This window comes from Rhopilema esculentum, chromosome 9 (assembly GCF_057945365.1).
Source record: "Rhopilema esculentum isolate cy_ngs chromosome 9, ASM5794536v1, whole genome shotgun sequence".
NCBI lineage: Eukaryota > Metazoa > Cnidaria > Scyphozoa > Rhizostomeae > Rhizostomatidae > Rhopilema > Rhopilema esculentum.
The window spans coordinates 10,212,893-10,230,961 of NC_142823.1; the positions used below are offsets into that span (position 1 = coordinate 10,212,893).

Below are 18,069 nucleotides of genomic sequence, written 5' to 3' on the forward strand. Positions count from 1 at the left end.
AAAATTAGAAAACTTTTACTATAAAACAGGTACAAACGTTGCAGTAAATTAGTATGCACAGCTTTAAGGAACGAATATACCTCTGATGTGTGTTTTCAAAAAGTGTAAATTGAACTTACCAAGACTATCTGATTGCCGTTTTCGAATTCTACTTTCGAATATGTCACAAAAAAGTAGCAGCGGAGATTTCGGAGGAAGATATTGTTCTGCTGGACTACCATCTGGAAAGAGCTGCACCAACAGAAGTTCAACGCCTGATATAACTTTGCACAAGTTACCAAAAGACGAAAAGATACGAAAGCTGTGGGTGCAGTATATAAAATTGCATCGTAAAAATTTCGAGCCAGCATCTTACTTGACGGGACCGTTTCTTTGCTCAGAGCATTTTCTCCCAACTGATTTTTCACGTACGTTTTCCTCCATACCTGGTTTCGACACTAAAAACACCAAAACCTTTCTTTGACGAGACGCTATACCTTCAGTCCGCAAACCAAAACAAGATGAGGAACTTAGCAAGCGCGAAAAGCGCATGGTGAGTAATGTGCTTGCAATTGTTTTTAGTGATTGCCTGTCAAATTGCTATTGTTTAAAAGCTGAGATACGTTATTGATAATGCCTCAAAAACCCCGGGGGCACCCACATAATACTTTAAATGTGGATTTGAAGTTTTGTTGTCAGCTCCCTTCGTAGAGTGTTTCTTATCAAAACTTTCTATGCTTATCCAAGAAAAACTCGGGCGCGATATTTAGAAAATGAAATTGATTAGTCACATCAAGGGCAACAAGAGACTTCACAACTAGCAGAGGCAGTGTCATTCATCAAAACGAAATTAATTTCAGGGGATCTGTCTATTGGACTGCTTCCCTCTCAGTAATCTAAAATAAAGAGAATATAGTTCAGGTTGACAATTATTGGGGGCTCCAACCCCCTCTTCCGACGGCTTTGACATGTAGGGAGATACTACAAGACCTGGTTACTGGATAAACTACTACTTCATTAGGTATCTCTTTGGTTACTCCTTTCCTCTCTGTACATCATCCATGTCAGCATTTTAAAACATCAAAAACAACCAAAATGCTGATTTTTCAGTTAATTTAATAAACCTTTTAAAACTAGTGTTATACATAGTTGAACTACTTCATTATCTCCTGTCGTATTTGACTTTTTTAAATAACTTGTTAGTTTTCTTGTTAGTATTCGTGAACCCCGGACATTGATTTTCTGCAAAATCTTGAACTCAAATATTGATATGGACCCAGATGCAAAATAAAAGCGAGAATGTTGATAAGCAATGCACAAAAGCTATGTTCATATCTGATTATTTTACTTTATTCTTTTCATTTCATAGTTTTCCCATTTTAGAGTTTATTGTTAGTTGAACGCGATTCCTTAGATTCAAAAGTATTTGTCAAAAACCAATACAAAATTTCCTCCACAGCTCATAAAAGGAACAAACATTTCTCATCGACCATCGACTACAAAGGACACAGAATTAGCGAATGTTGCATCCACCTCGACTGCCGTAGTAGATATGGAAAGCTGGATAAGCGACACCGTTCCAATTGACGATGACGAGTCAGACCAAAAAGAGCGTGATTTTGGGATTCAATGCACAATCAAAAAGTGCAGCTCATGCTCTCGTAATGCCAGAAAGCTGAATACAGCAACCAAGAAAATCTTACGTCTAGTTGGCAAAATTCGCATACTCGGGAAGGAAATGGTAATTTGTCTTATTTCTTATTTCATTAGTGTTCTGTCTCAAATTGTGCTGCAACAACTATTTTGCTTCAGCTTGTTGAATTAATTTTTTATATTATAAAACGTCCCTTTTTAGAAAAACCCAATAGCTCCTGTTGCGACTGATGAGGACACGAACTCAGAGGGAGACTCAGATAGTCCATGCAAAGCTAGACAAGTAGTATACAAAGACATTTCAATGACCCCACATGAGGAAATATTTGGCGACGACGAAGTTGGAGAAGAAATCGGGGATGAAGAATTTTTTGACGAGGGTGCACACAGCGAGGGAATCGAAACTGATACTGATGATGATGAAGACAGTTCAAAACATATCAGGCAAGACTACCTTTAATGCTGTGTAAATAAAAAAAATAATGTGACACGTGACTCATAAAACTACATTTGTTAAAAGACATGATAATTTAACTAGTCCGTAATCATCATGTTTTCGTTTAGAAAAACATTGCTTCATCAAATTTTTGCTGTCGGAAGTTCACATTCAACCGCTGTAGGAGTACTGCAAATTTGTGTGCCTAACCACTGATTCTGATTTATTATGGACATTTAACAAAAATGCTGAATTCATATACGTTCCTTCAAAGATGTATGTTTATAATGAAGCATTAATAAAACAGTTTGAAAAAAAAGAAACAGGATGTGCTTAACTTTGCAAATCAAACTTATAGTGTGCACCGAACTGTGTCACACAAACTAGTAGAGTGCAATATTATACAATATATAAATATTTATAATTCGTTGTAAAATCTATTTGCTACAACTTTCCAAAATAATTAGCCAATGATGCTATTGGCAAGTATTCTGAAGAGATAGTGTAATTTATTCATTTTTCTTGCTCTCTTTTAGAGTTGATGATAATGTACCCATTCAGAAAGAACCACAGTTTGTTGCTTTCTATAGCATGCTAGTTGCACCTTTCTCCATGTTTTGCTTCAAATGTAAAGATGGGAAACCAACTGTGCAAATGAAGAAAAATGGAACAATGGTGACCATTTACCAAAGCTGTTCAACATGTGGGCCAAAATCTTTCAAATGGCAATCACAGCCGTTTCTTGTTGGTCGTCATCCTGCTGGGAATGTTCTGTTGAGTTGCGCTATTCTTGCTGCTGGTGCATCCGTCAGCAAAGTATTACTTGTTTTCAAGCATATGGGGCTCTCTGCAATTTCAGCAAGAACCTTTTTTTGGCAGCAGAAGCGTTTTATTTTTCCTGCAGTTCTTCGTTACTGGGAAATGTATAGAACAGCTATGATGGAAAAAATGAAGGGTTTGAAGAATATTTCAATTTGTGGTGATGGTCGTTTTGACTCAATGGGTCATTCAGCAAAATATGGTGCATACACACTCTTCTGCAGCAACTTATCAAAAATTGTCCACTTCGAACTTGTTCAGGTACCATGCTTTATCAGCTTATCCCAGGTGTAATCAATACCCATCTATACAGAGATTCCATGTCAACACTTGAGGTCTGGAATTATACAAAAAAATCAATATTTTAGGTCACTTTATAAGAAACATAATGAATTACATCAGTTTTACACTTAAGAACAAGACTAAATAATGGCATGTTAGAAAAAATATGATGTCTCCCCTGCAGCTAAAGTTATGGGGAACCCTCACTGAGTTTAACTTTTCCCTAAAACGTTTGCACTGTATATAGAAATCAAGTATTCAAATTCCTCTAAGTAGAAATTTGCAATATTATAAAAATATTTTATTCATCAAAGGAAACATGGATGATCTCAATAGTGGCATTTTATATGTCAATGGCTTCTGCCATTTAATTCAAAGAACATTTTTCAGAAATATACATTGAAATATCATCATGTAATTATACTGTACATACAAATTGACATCTTTCTAGGTCATGCTTGTTATTCAAAATAAATATTAAAATGTTATGTTACTCCATTTTTTACAGGCAAGTAGTGTAAAGGGATGCTCTCCACGGATGGAGCTGCTTGGGCTTCAATAGGCTTTTGAATCGCTTGGCAAGTGCTGGAGTTAAAGTCTCTACATTTGTTTCTGATAGACACCGAGGTGTAGCAAAATGGATAAGAGACTCTCACCCATCAGTATCGCACTACTTTGATATATGGCATGTGGCCAGAACAATAACAAAGAAACTCCTGAGGGCAGCCAAAGAAACAAATTGCGAGATTATCAATCGTTGGATACCATCAATACGTACCCACTTGTATTGGAGTGCCACAACTACAAAGGAAGGCTTTGGCTCGCTAATTCTTGCCAAATGGAAATCGTTCATTTGCCATGTCCAAGATGAACATGATTCACATCCTGACAGCCTTTTCAAAAAGTGCGCCCATGAAAGATTAGAAAGGGATCGTAAATGGATTAAAGAAGGTAAGAGTCCAAAGTTAAATGTAGCATTGCAGTTGTGTCTCTCTATCACCAAACAGCACACCAATGTCTGAGATTGATGCCTAAAATATGAATAAGATACCAAAATTACAAAATAATACTGATAAGCTTTATCAAGGAAATTTGGATACACAAAACATTTAACACCCTGAGACCTTTTTGGCTCTCACCTTCATCATAGTCTATACTGACTGAACTAGACAAAACAAGTAATGTTAATCTAATATTAAACAAGTAACATTTTGTCTTTTTTCACCATAAATTCTTTAATAAAATCAACTTGTTCCTAGAATTTTTATTACAGATCTATATATTATTAATTTAGGAACTGTTCCATTTGAGAAGTTGAATGGCATTCTTATGAACACAGCCATTTTAAATGACATCAAAAACCTGTCTTCAAATGATCAAACCAGTTTTTTGGGAGGATTTCATTCTACATTGAATCAATGGCATCCAAAAATGCTTCATTTCTCTTGGCTTGGAACTATGTGCAGGTTGGTATAACATTTTATGTATAATATTATCAGCATTATATATATATAAATAAATATATATACATACGTATATAGATCTGAAGAAGCATATTGCAAAACGTTAATTAAATTGTTTTTTTACTAATCATCTATTTTTACTAATCTTTTACTTTCTTCAATCTATGATATATCACGCTCTACGTGCTAACGTATTGAGCACTGTGCTACGGAAGTATCAAAAGACAAATTTCTGTATATAAATATATATATATTGTACAGTTGAAAAGACGTGTACACTAGTAAAAATGCAAATTATATTTATATACATATATTGATGTTTACTGATTTCAAAAGTATATAGTTTGTTTGCATTTTTTCTATCACGATTCAGAAAATCATATATTTTTTAGGCACATCCTTGCAATCTTCCACTTTAATGAAAATCTGAGTAGGGAGATACAGACTCGTAAAGATGGAGAGGAATATGTGAGGGTGCATTATCCTAAATTCGTGAGGAAGGTTCCAGTCCCAGCAACATACAGTAAGCTATTTTCAGTAACTTTGCTCAAATATTGTATGATTACAGAATAACACTTCATAAATATAAACAGATAGTTTGAGGTTTTCAAAAAAACATACAAAAGTATTACTTCTGAGCAAAGTTTTGGCAAATTGGAAGACTTGTATACTAATTTTCAATTTGTGTAATTTTCAGGTTATGTGGAAGAAATTCAAAAAGTTGTTTTTGGTATGCCTGAGTTCGAGATGGAAAAAATTATTAAGGAAGCAGAAGCAAAGATGCCTAGCTCTTTGACCTCAATGTTTGAAAATAGGATTTCAAAAGAAAAGGCATTAGAAAAAGCAAGACAACGACGAACACTGACAACCCTGCCTTATCCATCAGGTATAGACACCAGTGATCTTATATCATACAAACATTATACATTATACAAACAACAGCTAAACATTTTGCGAAATATATTTGTGTTGAAATTTGAAATGGGACAAATACTTGTTATAGATGCAGCAGAAAATTGACCCTTGGCACAGGGTTTTATAGAACTGTTATCAATTTTTCTTCAAGTTTTTTGCATTGTTTCTTTGTTATTAATATCAATCTCTCTTAATGACCCCTCCATCTACCCTCTTTCTACTGTTGTGAATCAGAATAATATTTCCTTAAAAATATAAATATTTTTCCATATTCCTTTTAAGTCCATGATCAAGAACAAATTGAAATTGAGGAGAGCAAAAGACAAGAAACTGAAGCAGCTGCCAAACAGTTTGGTGAAAAAAAGCAAGGCACTGTAAAACATGTGGCCAACCAATGAAAGGTCTTTCAAAGAAGTCATGCCATGGGGCACATTAAAATTTTCTTAATTTTCAGGAGTTATTGAACTTTAACGCTAATCAGTACATATAAAGTTTCAGAAATAAGTACAGAAAAGAAGCTTCATGCAAGTTATTTCCAGCAAAAAACATTTCCAGAATTACAAAATGCATTTCCAGAATTACAATAAGAACTTTTAGGCCTACCTTTTTATTGTCTTTCCTCGGAATCTTTATACCCTTTTTTTGATGTCCATCGCCATACTTAGTTCTTATGTATGTGTATATAGTCCAGGAAGGGGGCGTGCTTTGTCCCAACCAAGGTACCCAAAAATCCACCTCACAACCCATCTGTATGCAACTGCACGGAGATACCTATAGAACAAAAACTTTATGACTTTGAAACATTATATGAGTATGCAATATGCTGCAGAAGCTGTTGAAATGCTTTAAATGTGGCTAATAACGATTATATATATATCTTAATAATATAAAAAATGATATGATAATTTGGTAAATTTCAATTAGCTACAGATTCAGAAACATGTACATCTTATAAACATGAAGATAATGGTATGATAGAAAGATTTTTTCATACATATAATACGAGTATTAGTAATTTCCTGAATTTTTTCTCTGATGGGTTTGGGTCAAATAGATGTTTTCAAAATTTCAAACATACTCATTCTCAGATTCTTTGGCTGTCCTTTGGTAAGCCATGCCATTCCGCCTTTTCAGTAACGGGCCCACATTTAACAGCACGTCTTTGTAAACCATGTGGGTAAACCCCTCATATTCTGTTATACAGTTTACCCTGTCTGTGATGCCCTCAAAAACAAGTTTCCCATACGCAGCATGGACTTGGTGGCAGCATCGATAATCCCTTGCACCAACAAGAAGCTCAGTTCGCCACTTACCACACTCACACCTAAGAATTAAAAACAATCAAGATATAAACTAACCCCTGGAAGTTTTCGCTTTCATAAGTCATATTTCAACTTCGCCCATCATCAGCTTAGGCCTCTTCGGGAAAACTTTGATCAGGCTACGTTTGTGGCTGAAAGCAGCCACAATGCAAAGCGAATGCTGGACTTATAACTTAAAATACAATGACAATTCATATTACTCACCATTCAATCAGAGGAACCGTTCCTTGCCATTGATCACGCAGTTGGGAAGGCTGTATTCTATCCTCATCTTCTGCCTGGTCCCTGTCGACCGCCATGCCAGCTTCGCCTGGCTCCGCGTCCGAATTTTCCGCAGAAGAAACGAGTGGTTCGTTCTGATAGGGTAAAAATAGCCCACCAGTGGCACCTACAAGTTCTTCTTCTTCACTTTCTTCGAAAATTGAAGCCATCGAGCTCGAATATTCGCTATCAGACATATTTACAAACTCGCAAGTAGAACTGCGTCATACTGTTTCTTGTTAGAAAGAAATCTAAATTTTCACTTACACAACCACTTTACGTCACTTCCTGTCTAACTCGACCCAATCCTCTGTGACAGATTTTGAAGCAAAAATCGACTTTCAAACAGCTATAATTTCGAAAGTAAGTCGCAAATGAAAAAACTAAGTTCGCCATCGTTCTCAGCGATGTTTCTTTGATAGTTTAAGCAAATAAAAATTTTTGTGTCATATGCACTTTAATTTCTCTAGCAATGACAACAAAGTCTTCAGCCTTGAGAAATGGCTCTTTTGGCAAAGAATAATGATTCCTCTCAATGTGAACTTCTAGGCCACTTTTTGATCGGCAGATTCGTTGACACAAATTGCAAGGAAATTCTTGCGCACCAATCAGTTCAATAATATCATCGTCCGAAATGAATGTGGTAGGAAGACTTTCATCATCAAAAACAAAATCAATAATTGAAATAAGCGAATCTGAAAATGTAAATTCTTTCTTCAATAAAACATCTTGAGAAATGGCTTTGATTTCACTCACTTCACTGTTTGTCGCCATTGCTATAGAAAACCTTATTGGTTCGTTGTGTCAGATTTCCATATAATTGAAATAAATTTTCTGGTTTATAATCAATCTTTCTTGCTGGTTCATACAGTTAATCCATTTGTCAGTACCAAAAAACATCCTAGAAAGCTTGGAATTGAGAGAAGCTGCCTCAATGAAAAGAAACTGCCACGCCAAATAGATCTTCCCGACTCATCTTTAATAAATGTCAGCATTGATGGTCTCCAGCAAATATTTAGTGATGCTGCATGGGAAAAAGTTAAATCAATGAGTAAGTTCATATTCCAATTTTAATTCTTTTAGACTTTGGCATCAGAGATGAGATGGTTTGAATTATAAGTCTAGAACTTTTAAAACTTTAGAAATTCATTCCACTGCTTTAAGTATTTCTTGAAACAATATGCAATCATTCATACAGATAACAAAACAGAAGTTACTATTTGCTTCAATATTTTACTTTCAGTTGAAAATTTGAAAATGACTGGACATGTGCAAGATGCAATATCGCACATGTAACCCCAGTATACAGAAATGAGAATGTGTGACCTGTGTAAAGATTGGTATCACTGGTAAGCATAGCTTGAGATGTACATTGCAATTTAAATTGAAAAAAGAGCCGCAGGCAGACAAATCGACATGTATTGCATAGATTTAATCTTCAAAATGTTTTAATTTTCACTCGATTTTAAATTGTTTGCCGTACCTGATTCATATAAAAGTTGAAATGTTTTTTATATATTTGATATTAAAATGCAAGCTACATTTTGTAACAGTAACAAATGTTATTCAAACTGAATTGTATTTCAATTACCATTATCAACAACAATTGGAACAAACAAAATTTCAAAAAATTTCAGCAAATGGTTTTCTTGCAAACATACGGTAAGACTGTTAACAATTTTTATAATCTCTTGTGCATTTGCTAAAGAATGACTTTCTCCCTTACCATAGGAAATGTGTCAGTGTGCAAAAACAAATAATTGGTGGCTGGTTTTGTGGTTGTGCAGATAGAAAATGATCTGCATAGGAACTGAACATTCTATGTGTGCGAAAACAAAAAATGTCTAGGAACTGAACATTCTATTTTGTTGTGTTTGTTTTGAGAAATTACGGATCTCACAGGCCCCACATCTTTTGAAGCCATCAACAGCTTTTACTAGTCATTAAAATGATTAGCAAATTCGAATTCAAAACCATAATAATCAACATTTTGTATAGACTTGAAATTTTGAACAATCATTTAAGGGGGGAAGGGGGAACCTTACAATCATGTGCATATGACACTCTGTAGGACTTGGATGGCCACATATAATCAAACTTTTTCATTTTAATTACATTTGCATTTACATATTTCGTTTGTGTTCTCGGTATAAGTTACTTCTTGGATTATAAAATCATATTTTATTTAGCAATAGAGCTAAGTATTAACTAAATATATCGTCAATAATCTGTAACCTTATATATATATACTAATAATTTGTAGTGAAATATGTATTTGATATTGTGTTTGTCTAATCTGTTTTGGAGGCCAAGGAATCAGGCTGCATTCTATATACTGGTTCTGGGAATTGTCTCCAACTCCAACAAGAAAGTCATTTGAAAGTCGCAGTTTTGCAGACCTTTTATTGAAATAAGACTTGATGGAATGTAACAAGTATTCAGGCAACAAAGGAAGAGTTATTTCATTGGAAGCAGCATTATTTATTGCATTTTAACTTAGTGTTGTTTTAATATGTAAAATTGAAAAAAAAGAATGACATTTATCTCTACCCATCAGTTGTTTTTATTTGTAAATGAAACTTAAATACTCACCTAATTCTGGACCTAAATAGTCCATTGGCAGTAAAACTTAAGGCAATTAGCAAACGCCCGATTTCAAACTAAATCCAAAGACAGTAGACTCGTCCTTACTTTCAAGCAATTTGTGTATGGTATTGTCACAGAATTCTGAAGTGTATTTATATCGTGAACGTCATAGAATGGTGGCAGCTCAACGCACGCCGCTTGTCCGCATTTTCCATCATGCCTCATAATGGTTGCTTTGTTCCACTGCCCAATCAGAGAGGTGAGCAATTCCATGATCTAGCAATATGTTTCCGCTGCGGCTTGCACTAACGACATGAGCTCCCCCCTCCCTATCAACTTTCTTCAATGGAACATCTTGACAAATGCTTTTTCTGGGTTTTTCAAGAAAACCGGGAAGTTCAATTTCGAGTAATTCACAAATACACTGTATCTGCAGAATGCACTGAACCAAAAAAGCCTTGCAGTGAGAAAAAAACTGCTCATCAGCATGTTTTTCTACGAGCTCACTGATAATGCTTTAAAAAGTAATAGTTCCAAAAAAAAATTTTGTTAGTGAGACTGACTGATCTTTCTCTTTGGATTAAATCTAAATGGTCTCTTACTCGCACCTATTTCATTTTCATGAAGCCTGTGCATATCCTTTTAATAAATATCGAGACCTTTTGCTTCAGCTGATGCAGCAAAGGCATCCCACTCTGAAAAAGCAGGTTGAATGATGTCAAAGTGAACTTGTTATCAGTACCTCATATTATTCAATGGTTCTATTTACAAAAGCTTCATTGAGAGGCATCTTCTCTGCTAAGGCTGTTAAATTCTATGTTTTTCTGTTCCAAAGAAATCTTGAAAATCTTTCAAGCAATCCATCCAATTTGATGATGCATTAAAATGTGTATTCTGTACTTGTCCTCAAAAATTTTTGGCAGCGTTTTGGAAGCGTAGGAGGCACAAAGGTAAATAGAATAGCAGGAACATTTGAGTTAGACCATCAGTGATAGTTTGCCCTTTTCCCATCTAAAATTCTCACTAGAAGTCCGCAAATACACTTTTCATGCTGAACATTTGATAAAAAAACCAACAAATACTAAAAACCTACTACTGGCAAGTCTGGTTGGTTCAAAATTCTAAAAAGTTGATGCCTTTAACAGTCATAATTATTAAATCGTTGTTGGACAGTCTCAAAGCTTTGAGACCTCCACAGTTATATTTGAAGACATTAGTTTCAAGTATTGTTGAAAACATTGTGATTAATTTAGAAATTTGTTTAAATTGCAACAAACTTAAAAGTAAGAAAAAAACAGAAACATTTTGGGCATTATTCATTTTCTCCATTGTTTCCCACCTTTGAGGCATTCATATTCTTGCTACAGCTATAGAGCTATTTTGATTTTGGTAAGCTACAAAAAATTAGCGAGAGCCCCGCCAATTTAGGGGAAGAAAGGAGGTGCGCTTACTTGTTTTTGTGAAATGATCCACAAACGTAATGAAAGCTCCACATGCCAAATTAATGCAAGACTTGCAGATTCAAGGTACTTAGAATGTGGACCAAATGTTTTCCTATGCATAGATTGATGCACCAGCAGTCACAAGAAATGCAATAAATTCCACTATTCTGAAAAATGGCAGGAACAATACCTATAAATTTCCTTCTTGATGGAAATTGGTCCAGCAGTAAAAAATATTATAAGCAGTGGAGGATAATTCAACCATCAATAAAATCGACTTCATATTGCTTACTGTAATATTTTCCATTTGTTTCATGAAAAAGTTCATGACTGTCAAGAAAATATTTTGCACAGTCAACTAACCCGACCCCCTCCCCCTTGTGTTTGCTACTTTTTTAATGACCACAAAGGTTAAAAAGATTCAAAAATGTATTTGATTTACCAGAGCAGTAAATTGTATAGATATTGACATTTTCCATTTACATAATCATTTTAGGGTGGGACATTTGTTCCATTAGATCGTCCATCAATAAAGCTAGATCTTTGCATGGATCAGCATAAAAGCAAAAATCAAGAAGTTTCATAAAAAAATTTGAAAGTTGCTGCTGCTCAGTGTTAAGTTTTCAGAGATATTCATTTCTTTACTAAACCCAGCAATTCTGCACTGAAACTGAGTTGTGTAGCTTTTGTATTTTATCTTACCACATCCTTTTTTATTTACAGGTAGGCTGTTGGATACAGTTATGGAGTTATGCTGCTACAAACCAAATTTATACTTTATAATGAAATAAAGACTTCGGCCATGAAAACCAAAATTGCCAAGGATGGAATACATATTTGAATTCATGGATTGGCTTGAAGGATGCTTTTATGAAATTCAAGTGTCAGTGACTTCGTTTTGTGCAAGCATAAGGCTACAGACTTCAAGATCAATGCAGTTTGGCCTATTATAATGGCAACTTTTTATTTGTGTAACTTTTCCATGTATATCTTTTATATTTCTATCTTTTCAATATTTTCAATTAGAACTGCTGATCTGTGAGGGACATTAATCATTACCACGTAGTAGGACTATTGTCCTGGACTTCCCCCAGGTAGCTCACTTGTAGTCTACTTTGAGATGTTGTACAAGCGCAAAGCAAATTCTTCTCTCCATCTCTAAATTTTTCATGCATAATCTTGTTAGAAGGGAAAATGGTTTACCACTTATAAAGTTGATTTCTCTGTGGCGATAGTGCTTACTGACATTTTTTGATGATGTCAGTTTGATCTAATGTAATTTCCACGATACTAGATGTCTTCTTATCTCTTACAAATTGAGGAAAGTCCTCTTTTTACTTCCTTTCATTAACTAGCCTACTCACTACTTTTCCCCTCTTTTTGCACCCTTTTTTTGTTTTTGATCCTACATCTCCTGAAAAACATCTTGCTATGTCGAGTATTATTGAAGATTCTATATTTATGGAGAAAATACACGAAAGGGCCCCCATTTATTAAGTATTAATTTATTACAAAGACATTAACCAACTGCCTATCACCGAGGCGAAAATTCATCTCCGACCTTTCGCTATCACAACGTTTTATGTAAAGCAAATGTTAGCAATCTAAAATGAAAGCTTAAACTATGGTTCCCGGATACCTCATAACCAGAAATCAAAGAGTGCATGGTAAATTTGAAAGTATTTCCTCTTCAGTGATTGACCAGATTTTAGCCATTTTGAGGAGCATTGCTGGACAGCATATGAATGCGTTCTTTATGCGAAAATGTTGTCATTCACAGATTCACAAGACAGATGCAGCAACAAAGTCTAACCCAGATTCCTATATAAATCACACTGTGAACACCGCAGAAATGCACTTATTTTGTGCTGAAGAAGAAAGACAAATCAGCTAAGACATTGCCATATCTTTAAACAGCAATGTGGAACACACCTTCAGTTACAGAAAAAACCCAAAGATTTTAAAGATTTCCAAGTAAGACAATTAATTGAAAGGCAAATAATGGAGGGCAGCATTCAAATAGATGAAGCTAGATCAGTGCTTGCTGATCAACATTTTATTGAAATGGATGTTTGAAATGGATGTAAATGTTATATATGATCGACTGCTGTGCACCATAAAAAGAGGGTACTTGTGATGAAGCAAAAAAATTACCAGATGTAATTAAAATGGATGAAGAAAATCTCAGTCAGTCAGGAATGCAGCTGTGTCAATAGTGATGACAACAAACTGCACACTACAAGGACTGAGCAGAGAAGCATTACTACTGAAGACGGTGAAGAGATCCATAACAACATAGAAATAAACATCAAATAAACATGAAGGATGCAAGATTTTAGAAAAATTAGACACGGCAGTAAATAGTGATGAAAATAAAGTACCAATAGCTTTAAGAGTTGTCATTTAATCTAGATGTAAAGGTACTGCAAGATTCAGTTTACAAGTGATTGATTAGCAAGAGCTCTATGAAATTCTCAAGTCATTTGAAAGATGGAAAAGGTCAAGCATTCACCAATATCATAAAAGAATGCACAAAAAACGATTTTGTATGCACAGTCAAGACCAACAAGAAATACATTATCATACTGAGAAAGAGCTCTGTTTCAGCCCCATGCCGTCGAAATGGAGGTTTTGTGCCAAATTCTAGATGTAAAGGTACTGCAAGATTCAGTTTACAAGTGATGGGTTTGTTTTCATTTTTGAAACTTGAAAACACGCATAAGCTGTTACTATTCCAGTTCAATGCACCATCCATTGCATTTGATAATGGCTGTTTTTATGTTACTTCTTGCAAGTTTTCATAAACTTTTTGGTGATCAGATTTCTAGAATTGTTGTAATGTTCATTTTTATTACAGAAAATGATTTAATACCACCCTGAAAATTCACAGATTATAAAATAATTATATTCTCAGTAGTATGGGCTTTTTTCAAGAAAGGAAGCTATGAAATGTTTGACTTGAGCAGGTAAAATATCACTGACTTTTCATGTAGGAGAATTCATTCTTCTTGTACATTGCGTGGTGGAAGCAGTTCTGCATGTGTTTGCAGACATGGTAATTGTAGGCTTCAAGGGACTTGAATGCTTTCATAGCTTTATTGGTAAACTCGTTGGATGAATCGATCAAGTATTGAGTTACCTAACTCCACAAAGAATTTAGCAAGTTTGATATATCATTAGTTTTTCCCTGTTCCAGCAAAAACAGGTCAGGAAGCATTGTGCCGTTGGTGAACACTGAATTCGCAGAAGAATGCTTTTAAGCTGTTAGTCCAAGAATGTAGTCTTGAAGCTTTTCCTCAAAAGCCATTTTAGATTTTACCAGTATACAGAGACACTTTCATATTGTAGCTAGGTCACGTGTTAACACATATGGCGACCTGTTAAAGCCCATTTCCACTTTTTTTGCAATTTGCAAAATCACATGCGATTTTGTAGGCACAAACCCTCTGTCCCCACATGAAGCGAGTGATCATTCCAAGAGTGAGTGTGTGAAAGTGTCAACAAACACTTCACTTATCAAAAAGCTTGTGGTTTTTGGAAAGAGAAAGAAGAAAACAAGTGATGATGTTGATCATGCAATTCTGGAAGAATTAAGAGAGACATCACAGTCAACACCATCAAAAAGAGATGAAGACAGCCTAGTTATGAAGAGACTTGTCCCTCAATTAAAACGTTTAGAGTTCAAACAAAAGGCACGCGTAAAATGCCAAATGCCAAATTCCTCTACAGCAAATTTTATTTAAAGCTGAGTGTTGATGCCCGAATATTTAAGTAAAGTTTCTGGTTAATATCCTTGGCATAAAAAAGTATTGTTGTTGTATTACATTTTGTTTTTATGCGAAAATCTCAGATTACCACTTAGTATTTCTAGTACGGAACTTACAAAAATACAACCTACAGACAGCTTTTCTTAGGCCCTGGATGCACCAAACAAAATTCCAGGAAAAACTTCTGGCACACTTAATCTCTATTGTTCATAGAGATAGCGGATTAAGCTTGTTTGTAAACAAATGCTGATTTTCCAATGCGGCCACCCAAGTTGCCACTGAAGAAAATTTACTAAAGCTTGGTTTCCACTATGAGTTAACAGGAGTTAATTTGAGATAATTTTGTGATCTGACATGGTTTAAAAATTATCTCATAGTGGCAACAGTCATTAAAAATTATCTCATGAAAATTAACTTGTGTTAACTCACGTTATCTCATGAGCTTGGAAACAAATTTTTGTAATTTCAAGCTTATGAGTTAGCTTGATAACATTTTATCAAAAGAAGCCATTTTATCAAAAGAAGCCAATGCGTGGTAGAGGAATATGCTATAATTTGCACTGAAGTTCTCAGGCAACGCACTTGCACTGAGTATTACTTTAGATGTTGAGAACAGTTTTCTTTACTCAAAAAACATTTAATTGTGAAATAAGAGAAACATTTTCTCATTTCTAAGATCCTGTTCCAAGTGGTCGTATTCACCAAATACATATCTTTTTTGGTAGACTTTCCGTACCAAAAACCTTGGCGCAGATCGGGAATGGCACTTCTAGCAAAAAAAATATTTTCCTTCTAAATATTCTCAAAAGCTGAAGTAAAATAAGTTGTTCTTGTAAGACGCCTACTATAGCTGCAAGACTCAAATAAAATGAGATTTCTGAAATTTCCATACTTAATTCTCAAGTGGAAACCAAATCAGTATGTGGTTAATTTTGAGATAGGGCGCGTTATCTCACATTATTTCACACTATCTCAAGTTAGCTTGAATTTAGACCATGAGTTAATTATTTCACGTGAACTCAAAGTGGAAACCAAGCTTAAGCCCTCAAAGGTTCTGTCATCCTGCTGCAGAGCAGGACAAACTCTTAAAAACGGAAATGATTAGCAATGAACGCATTTTTCTGGCACCGCACAATACCCCAAGCCATTCTTTGTTTAAACAACTTCAGATTGAATAAACAGCAAACAGCTATTTTACATACCAACTGCAGATTCGTTGCCAAAATATTTGGTGAACTTACATTTCTGATAATCTTAAATTCCGGTTTAGGATGTGCAGCAGTGTATTTACAGTATACTAAGTTTCACTCCTGTTATAAAAATGATAGTCAACGAATCCCTCGGCTTCAATAAATTCTTCATCAGTTTTTTCAGCTCTCATTAGCAGACCAGTTTTGAAAATAGTTTCCTTTTAAAGCCAGGGTATTCTTTGCCAAGTTTCTCCTAAGCTTCTCCTAACAATTTTGTTATCAGTATCCTTCTTTCAGAAGCTGTAATATTGAATTTCTCTAATTGATAATCTTTTTCAAGAAAAACATCCATCTGCTCCCCTATTAATACTTTGATTTAATAACCTTCCCCCCGGTCAACTGGTTGGCATTTTCCTGTCTCCTATGGAGGTAGTGGATACACAACAGTATTAGCTATAGATTGGCAAGCTCTATAAAATTCTCAAGTCATTTGAAAGATGAAAAAGGTCAAGCATTCACCAACATCATAAAAGAATGAACAGAAAAGGATTTTGTATGCACAGTCAAGACCAACAAGAAAGACATTATCATACTGAGAAAGAGCTCTGTATGTGATGGGCTTAAGGCTACTCAGACACTTGTTTCTTGGAAGAGAGGGACAACTCAGAAAGTATAGAAAATTCTACTGACCACTATATTCACCTAAAAAACAGAACGGTATTAGGTCAAGGGCAGCAGCAAATACAGTCTGCCATGCCATACAGATTGCATCTCTCTTTATTCTAAAACTATCATAAGTTACTTTTCGAAGAATCAATTTTTAGACCTTTCACTGAAAAGTCACGAAATCTCGAAACCCTTGCAATACTTTTAAAAGTTGAATTTAATTTTTTGAAAATTCACTTTGTTACAACATGTCATCATTTGCTAACTTTTGAAATTTGAGAAACATGCGGGTAGTTCCTGCTTTCAAAAGTCTTCATCATTTCTATCTCCTAAATTTAAAATTGCAACGGACTGGAAGAGATGGGCCTGAAGAATTGTTCGAAATATGAATTCTTATGTCACAAGGACAAGAATAACCCAAAAATTTACCTTCAAACGCGTTATGTAAATGATGATTGAAAAATTGGCAAAGCAGGATTCCAACACTCACAGAGTACAGTCGCAAAATAAGTCATTATGTATCAGTTTAAAAGCTTCTCCGGCTAGGTGGAGCATTTTTACATGATCAGTTGAAAGCTATTGAGAGTTTTTGTCTTGAAAAGGGAAATTCTCTCATTTTTGCGTTGATCAAAGCTCTAGTAAAGACTGTATGCGTTGTTCGTCAGAGTTTTTTAAAACTAAGCTGAGTCTAATGTGATATTCAGATTTAAAGCAACTGAAATATGCAAAATTTTGGTTTTATGGGGTAACAGCAATAATTGACTTGAAATTGTGTTAATTTTAAACCCCTTGGATGTGAAGGTTTCCTATGGCTAGGTTTACAACGCTGTATTTTCTTAACAACGCAAAATTGAGGTCATGTTGCACGGTAGATTTGTGGGAAATTTATCTGTGTAGGGATGTAGTTAAAAAAATTTGAAATTTATTGTAGCAGATTTTACACGTTATTTTTTTAATGGACGGTGGTAAAAATGCCCAATTTTCGGCTTTGGCCTAAGTTTGTTTACACTATCTGGGGCTGTGATTGGCTCAGCGGTGAGAGAGGTCACATGATTTAGCGCAAGCTCTCAGCCAATCAAGATTTGAGCCCTATACTTAGGCCATGATATTGCGAGGGTAAAGCATATATCGAGGATCTTTTCAACAAAAAGTTAATCAGACATTCAAAGTCAACTTGGTCTTCATCATTAATATGTGTGAGGAAGAAATATGGAACGCTCCCCCTGTTTGTGGACTATCGTGGTTTCCACAGCAAAACTATCAAAGACCGCCAGCCACTGCCACAAAT

The 18,069-nt window shown here is 35.0% G+C and overlaps 2 protein-coding genes across 3 annotated transcripts; one reads left to right on the top strand and one right to left on the bottom strand.

Moving 5' to 3' along the window:
- The first annotated feature begins 408 nt into the window (after positions 1-408).
- On the top strand, positions 409-6,136 carry LOC135689143 (uncharacterized). Its single transcript, XM_089110139.1, has 9 exons — positions 409-532; positions 1,439-1,720; positions 1,835-2,076; positions 2,605-3,178; positions 3,354-3,379; positions 3,693-4,120; positions 4,464-4,635; positions 5,025-5,155; positions 5,330-6,136. The coding sequence occupies exons 1-9, from the start codon at positions 530-532 to the stop codon at positions 5,650-5,652; spliced, it is 2,181 nt and encodes a 726-aa protein (XP_088966265.1). The 5' UTR covers positions 409-529; the 3' UTR covers positions 5,653-6,136.
- On the bottom strand, positions 2,399-7,587 carry LOC148959601 (uncharacterized). Of its 2 annotated transcripts, XM_089110288.1 has the most exons (5): positions 7,074-7,587; positions 6,626-6,871; positions 6,151-6,318; positions 3,948-4,200; positions 2,399-3,224 (listed from the first exon to the last, which is right to left on the bottom strand). In XM_089110288.1, the coding sequence occupies exons 1-3, from the start codon at positions 7,325-7,327 to the stop codon at positions 6,216-6,218; spliced, it is 603 nt and encodes a 200-aa protein (XP_088966414.1). In that variant the 5' UTR covers positions 7,328-7,587; the 3' UTR covers positions 2,399-3,224; positions 3,948-4,200; positions 6,151-6,215. The 2 variants fall into 2 exon arrangements, with proteins under 2 accessions (XP_088966414.1, XP_088966413.1); XM_089110287.1 differs by having other exon boundaries at positions 2,399-4,200.
- Positions 7,588-18,069: the final 10,482 nt, after the last annotated feature.

Bases quoted from the DNA above. Each gene is read 5' to 3' on its own strand.
- LOC135689143 (XM_089110139.1), top strand. The intron at 3,179-3,353 runs TAATCAATACCC...TCTCCCCTGCAG, and splicing joins TTATCAGCTTATCCCAGGTG to CTAAAGTTATGGGGAACCCT. The intron at 4,121-4,463 runs GTAAGAGTCCAA...TTATTAATTTAG, and splicing joins TCGTAAATGGATTAAAGAAG to GAACTGTTCCATTTGAGAAG.
- LOC148959601 (XM_089110288.1), bottom strand. From the start codon at position 7,327: ATGTCTGATAGCGAATATTCGAGCTCGATGGCTTCAATTTTCGAAGAA. The intron at 6,872-7,073 runs GTGAGTAATATG...TTTAATTCTTAG, and splicing joins ACGGTTCCTCTGATTGAATG to GTGTGAGTGTGGTAAGTGGC. The intron at 6,319-6,625 runs GTATGTTTGAAA...TTTGTTCTATAG, and splicing joins GCCAAAGAATCTGAGAATGA to GTATCTCCGTGCAGTTGCAT.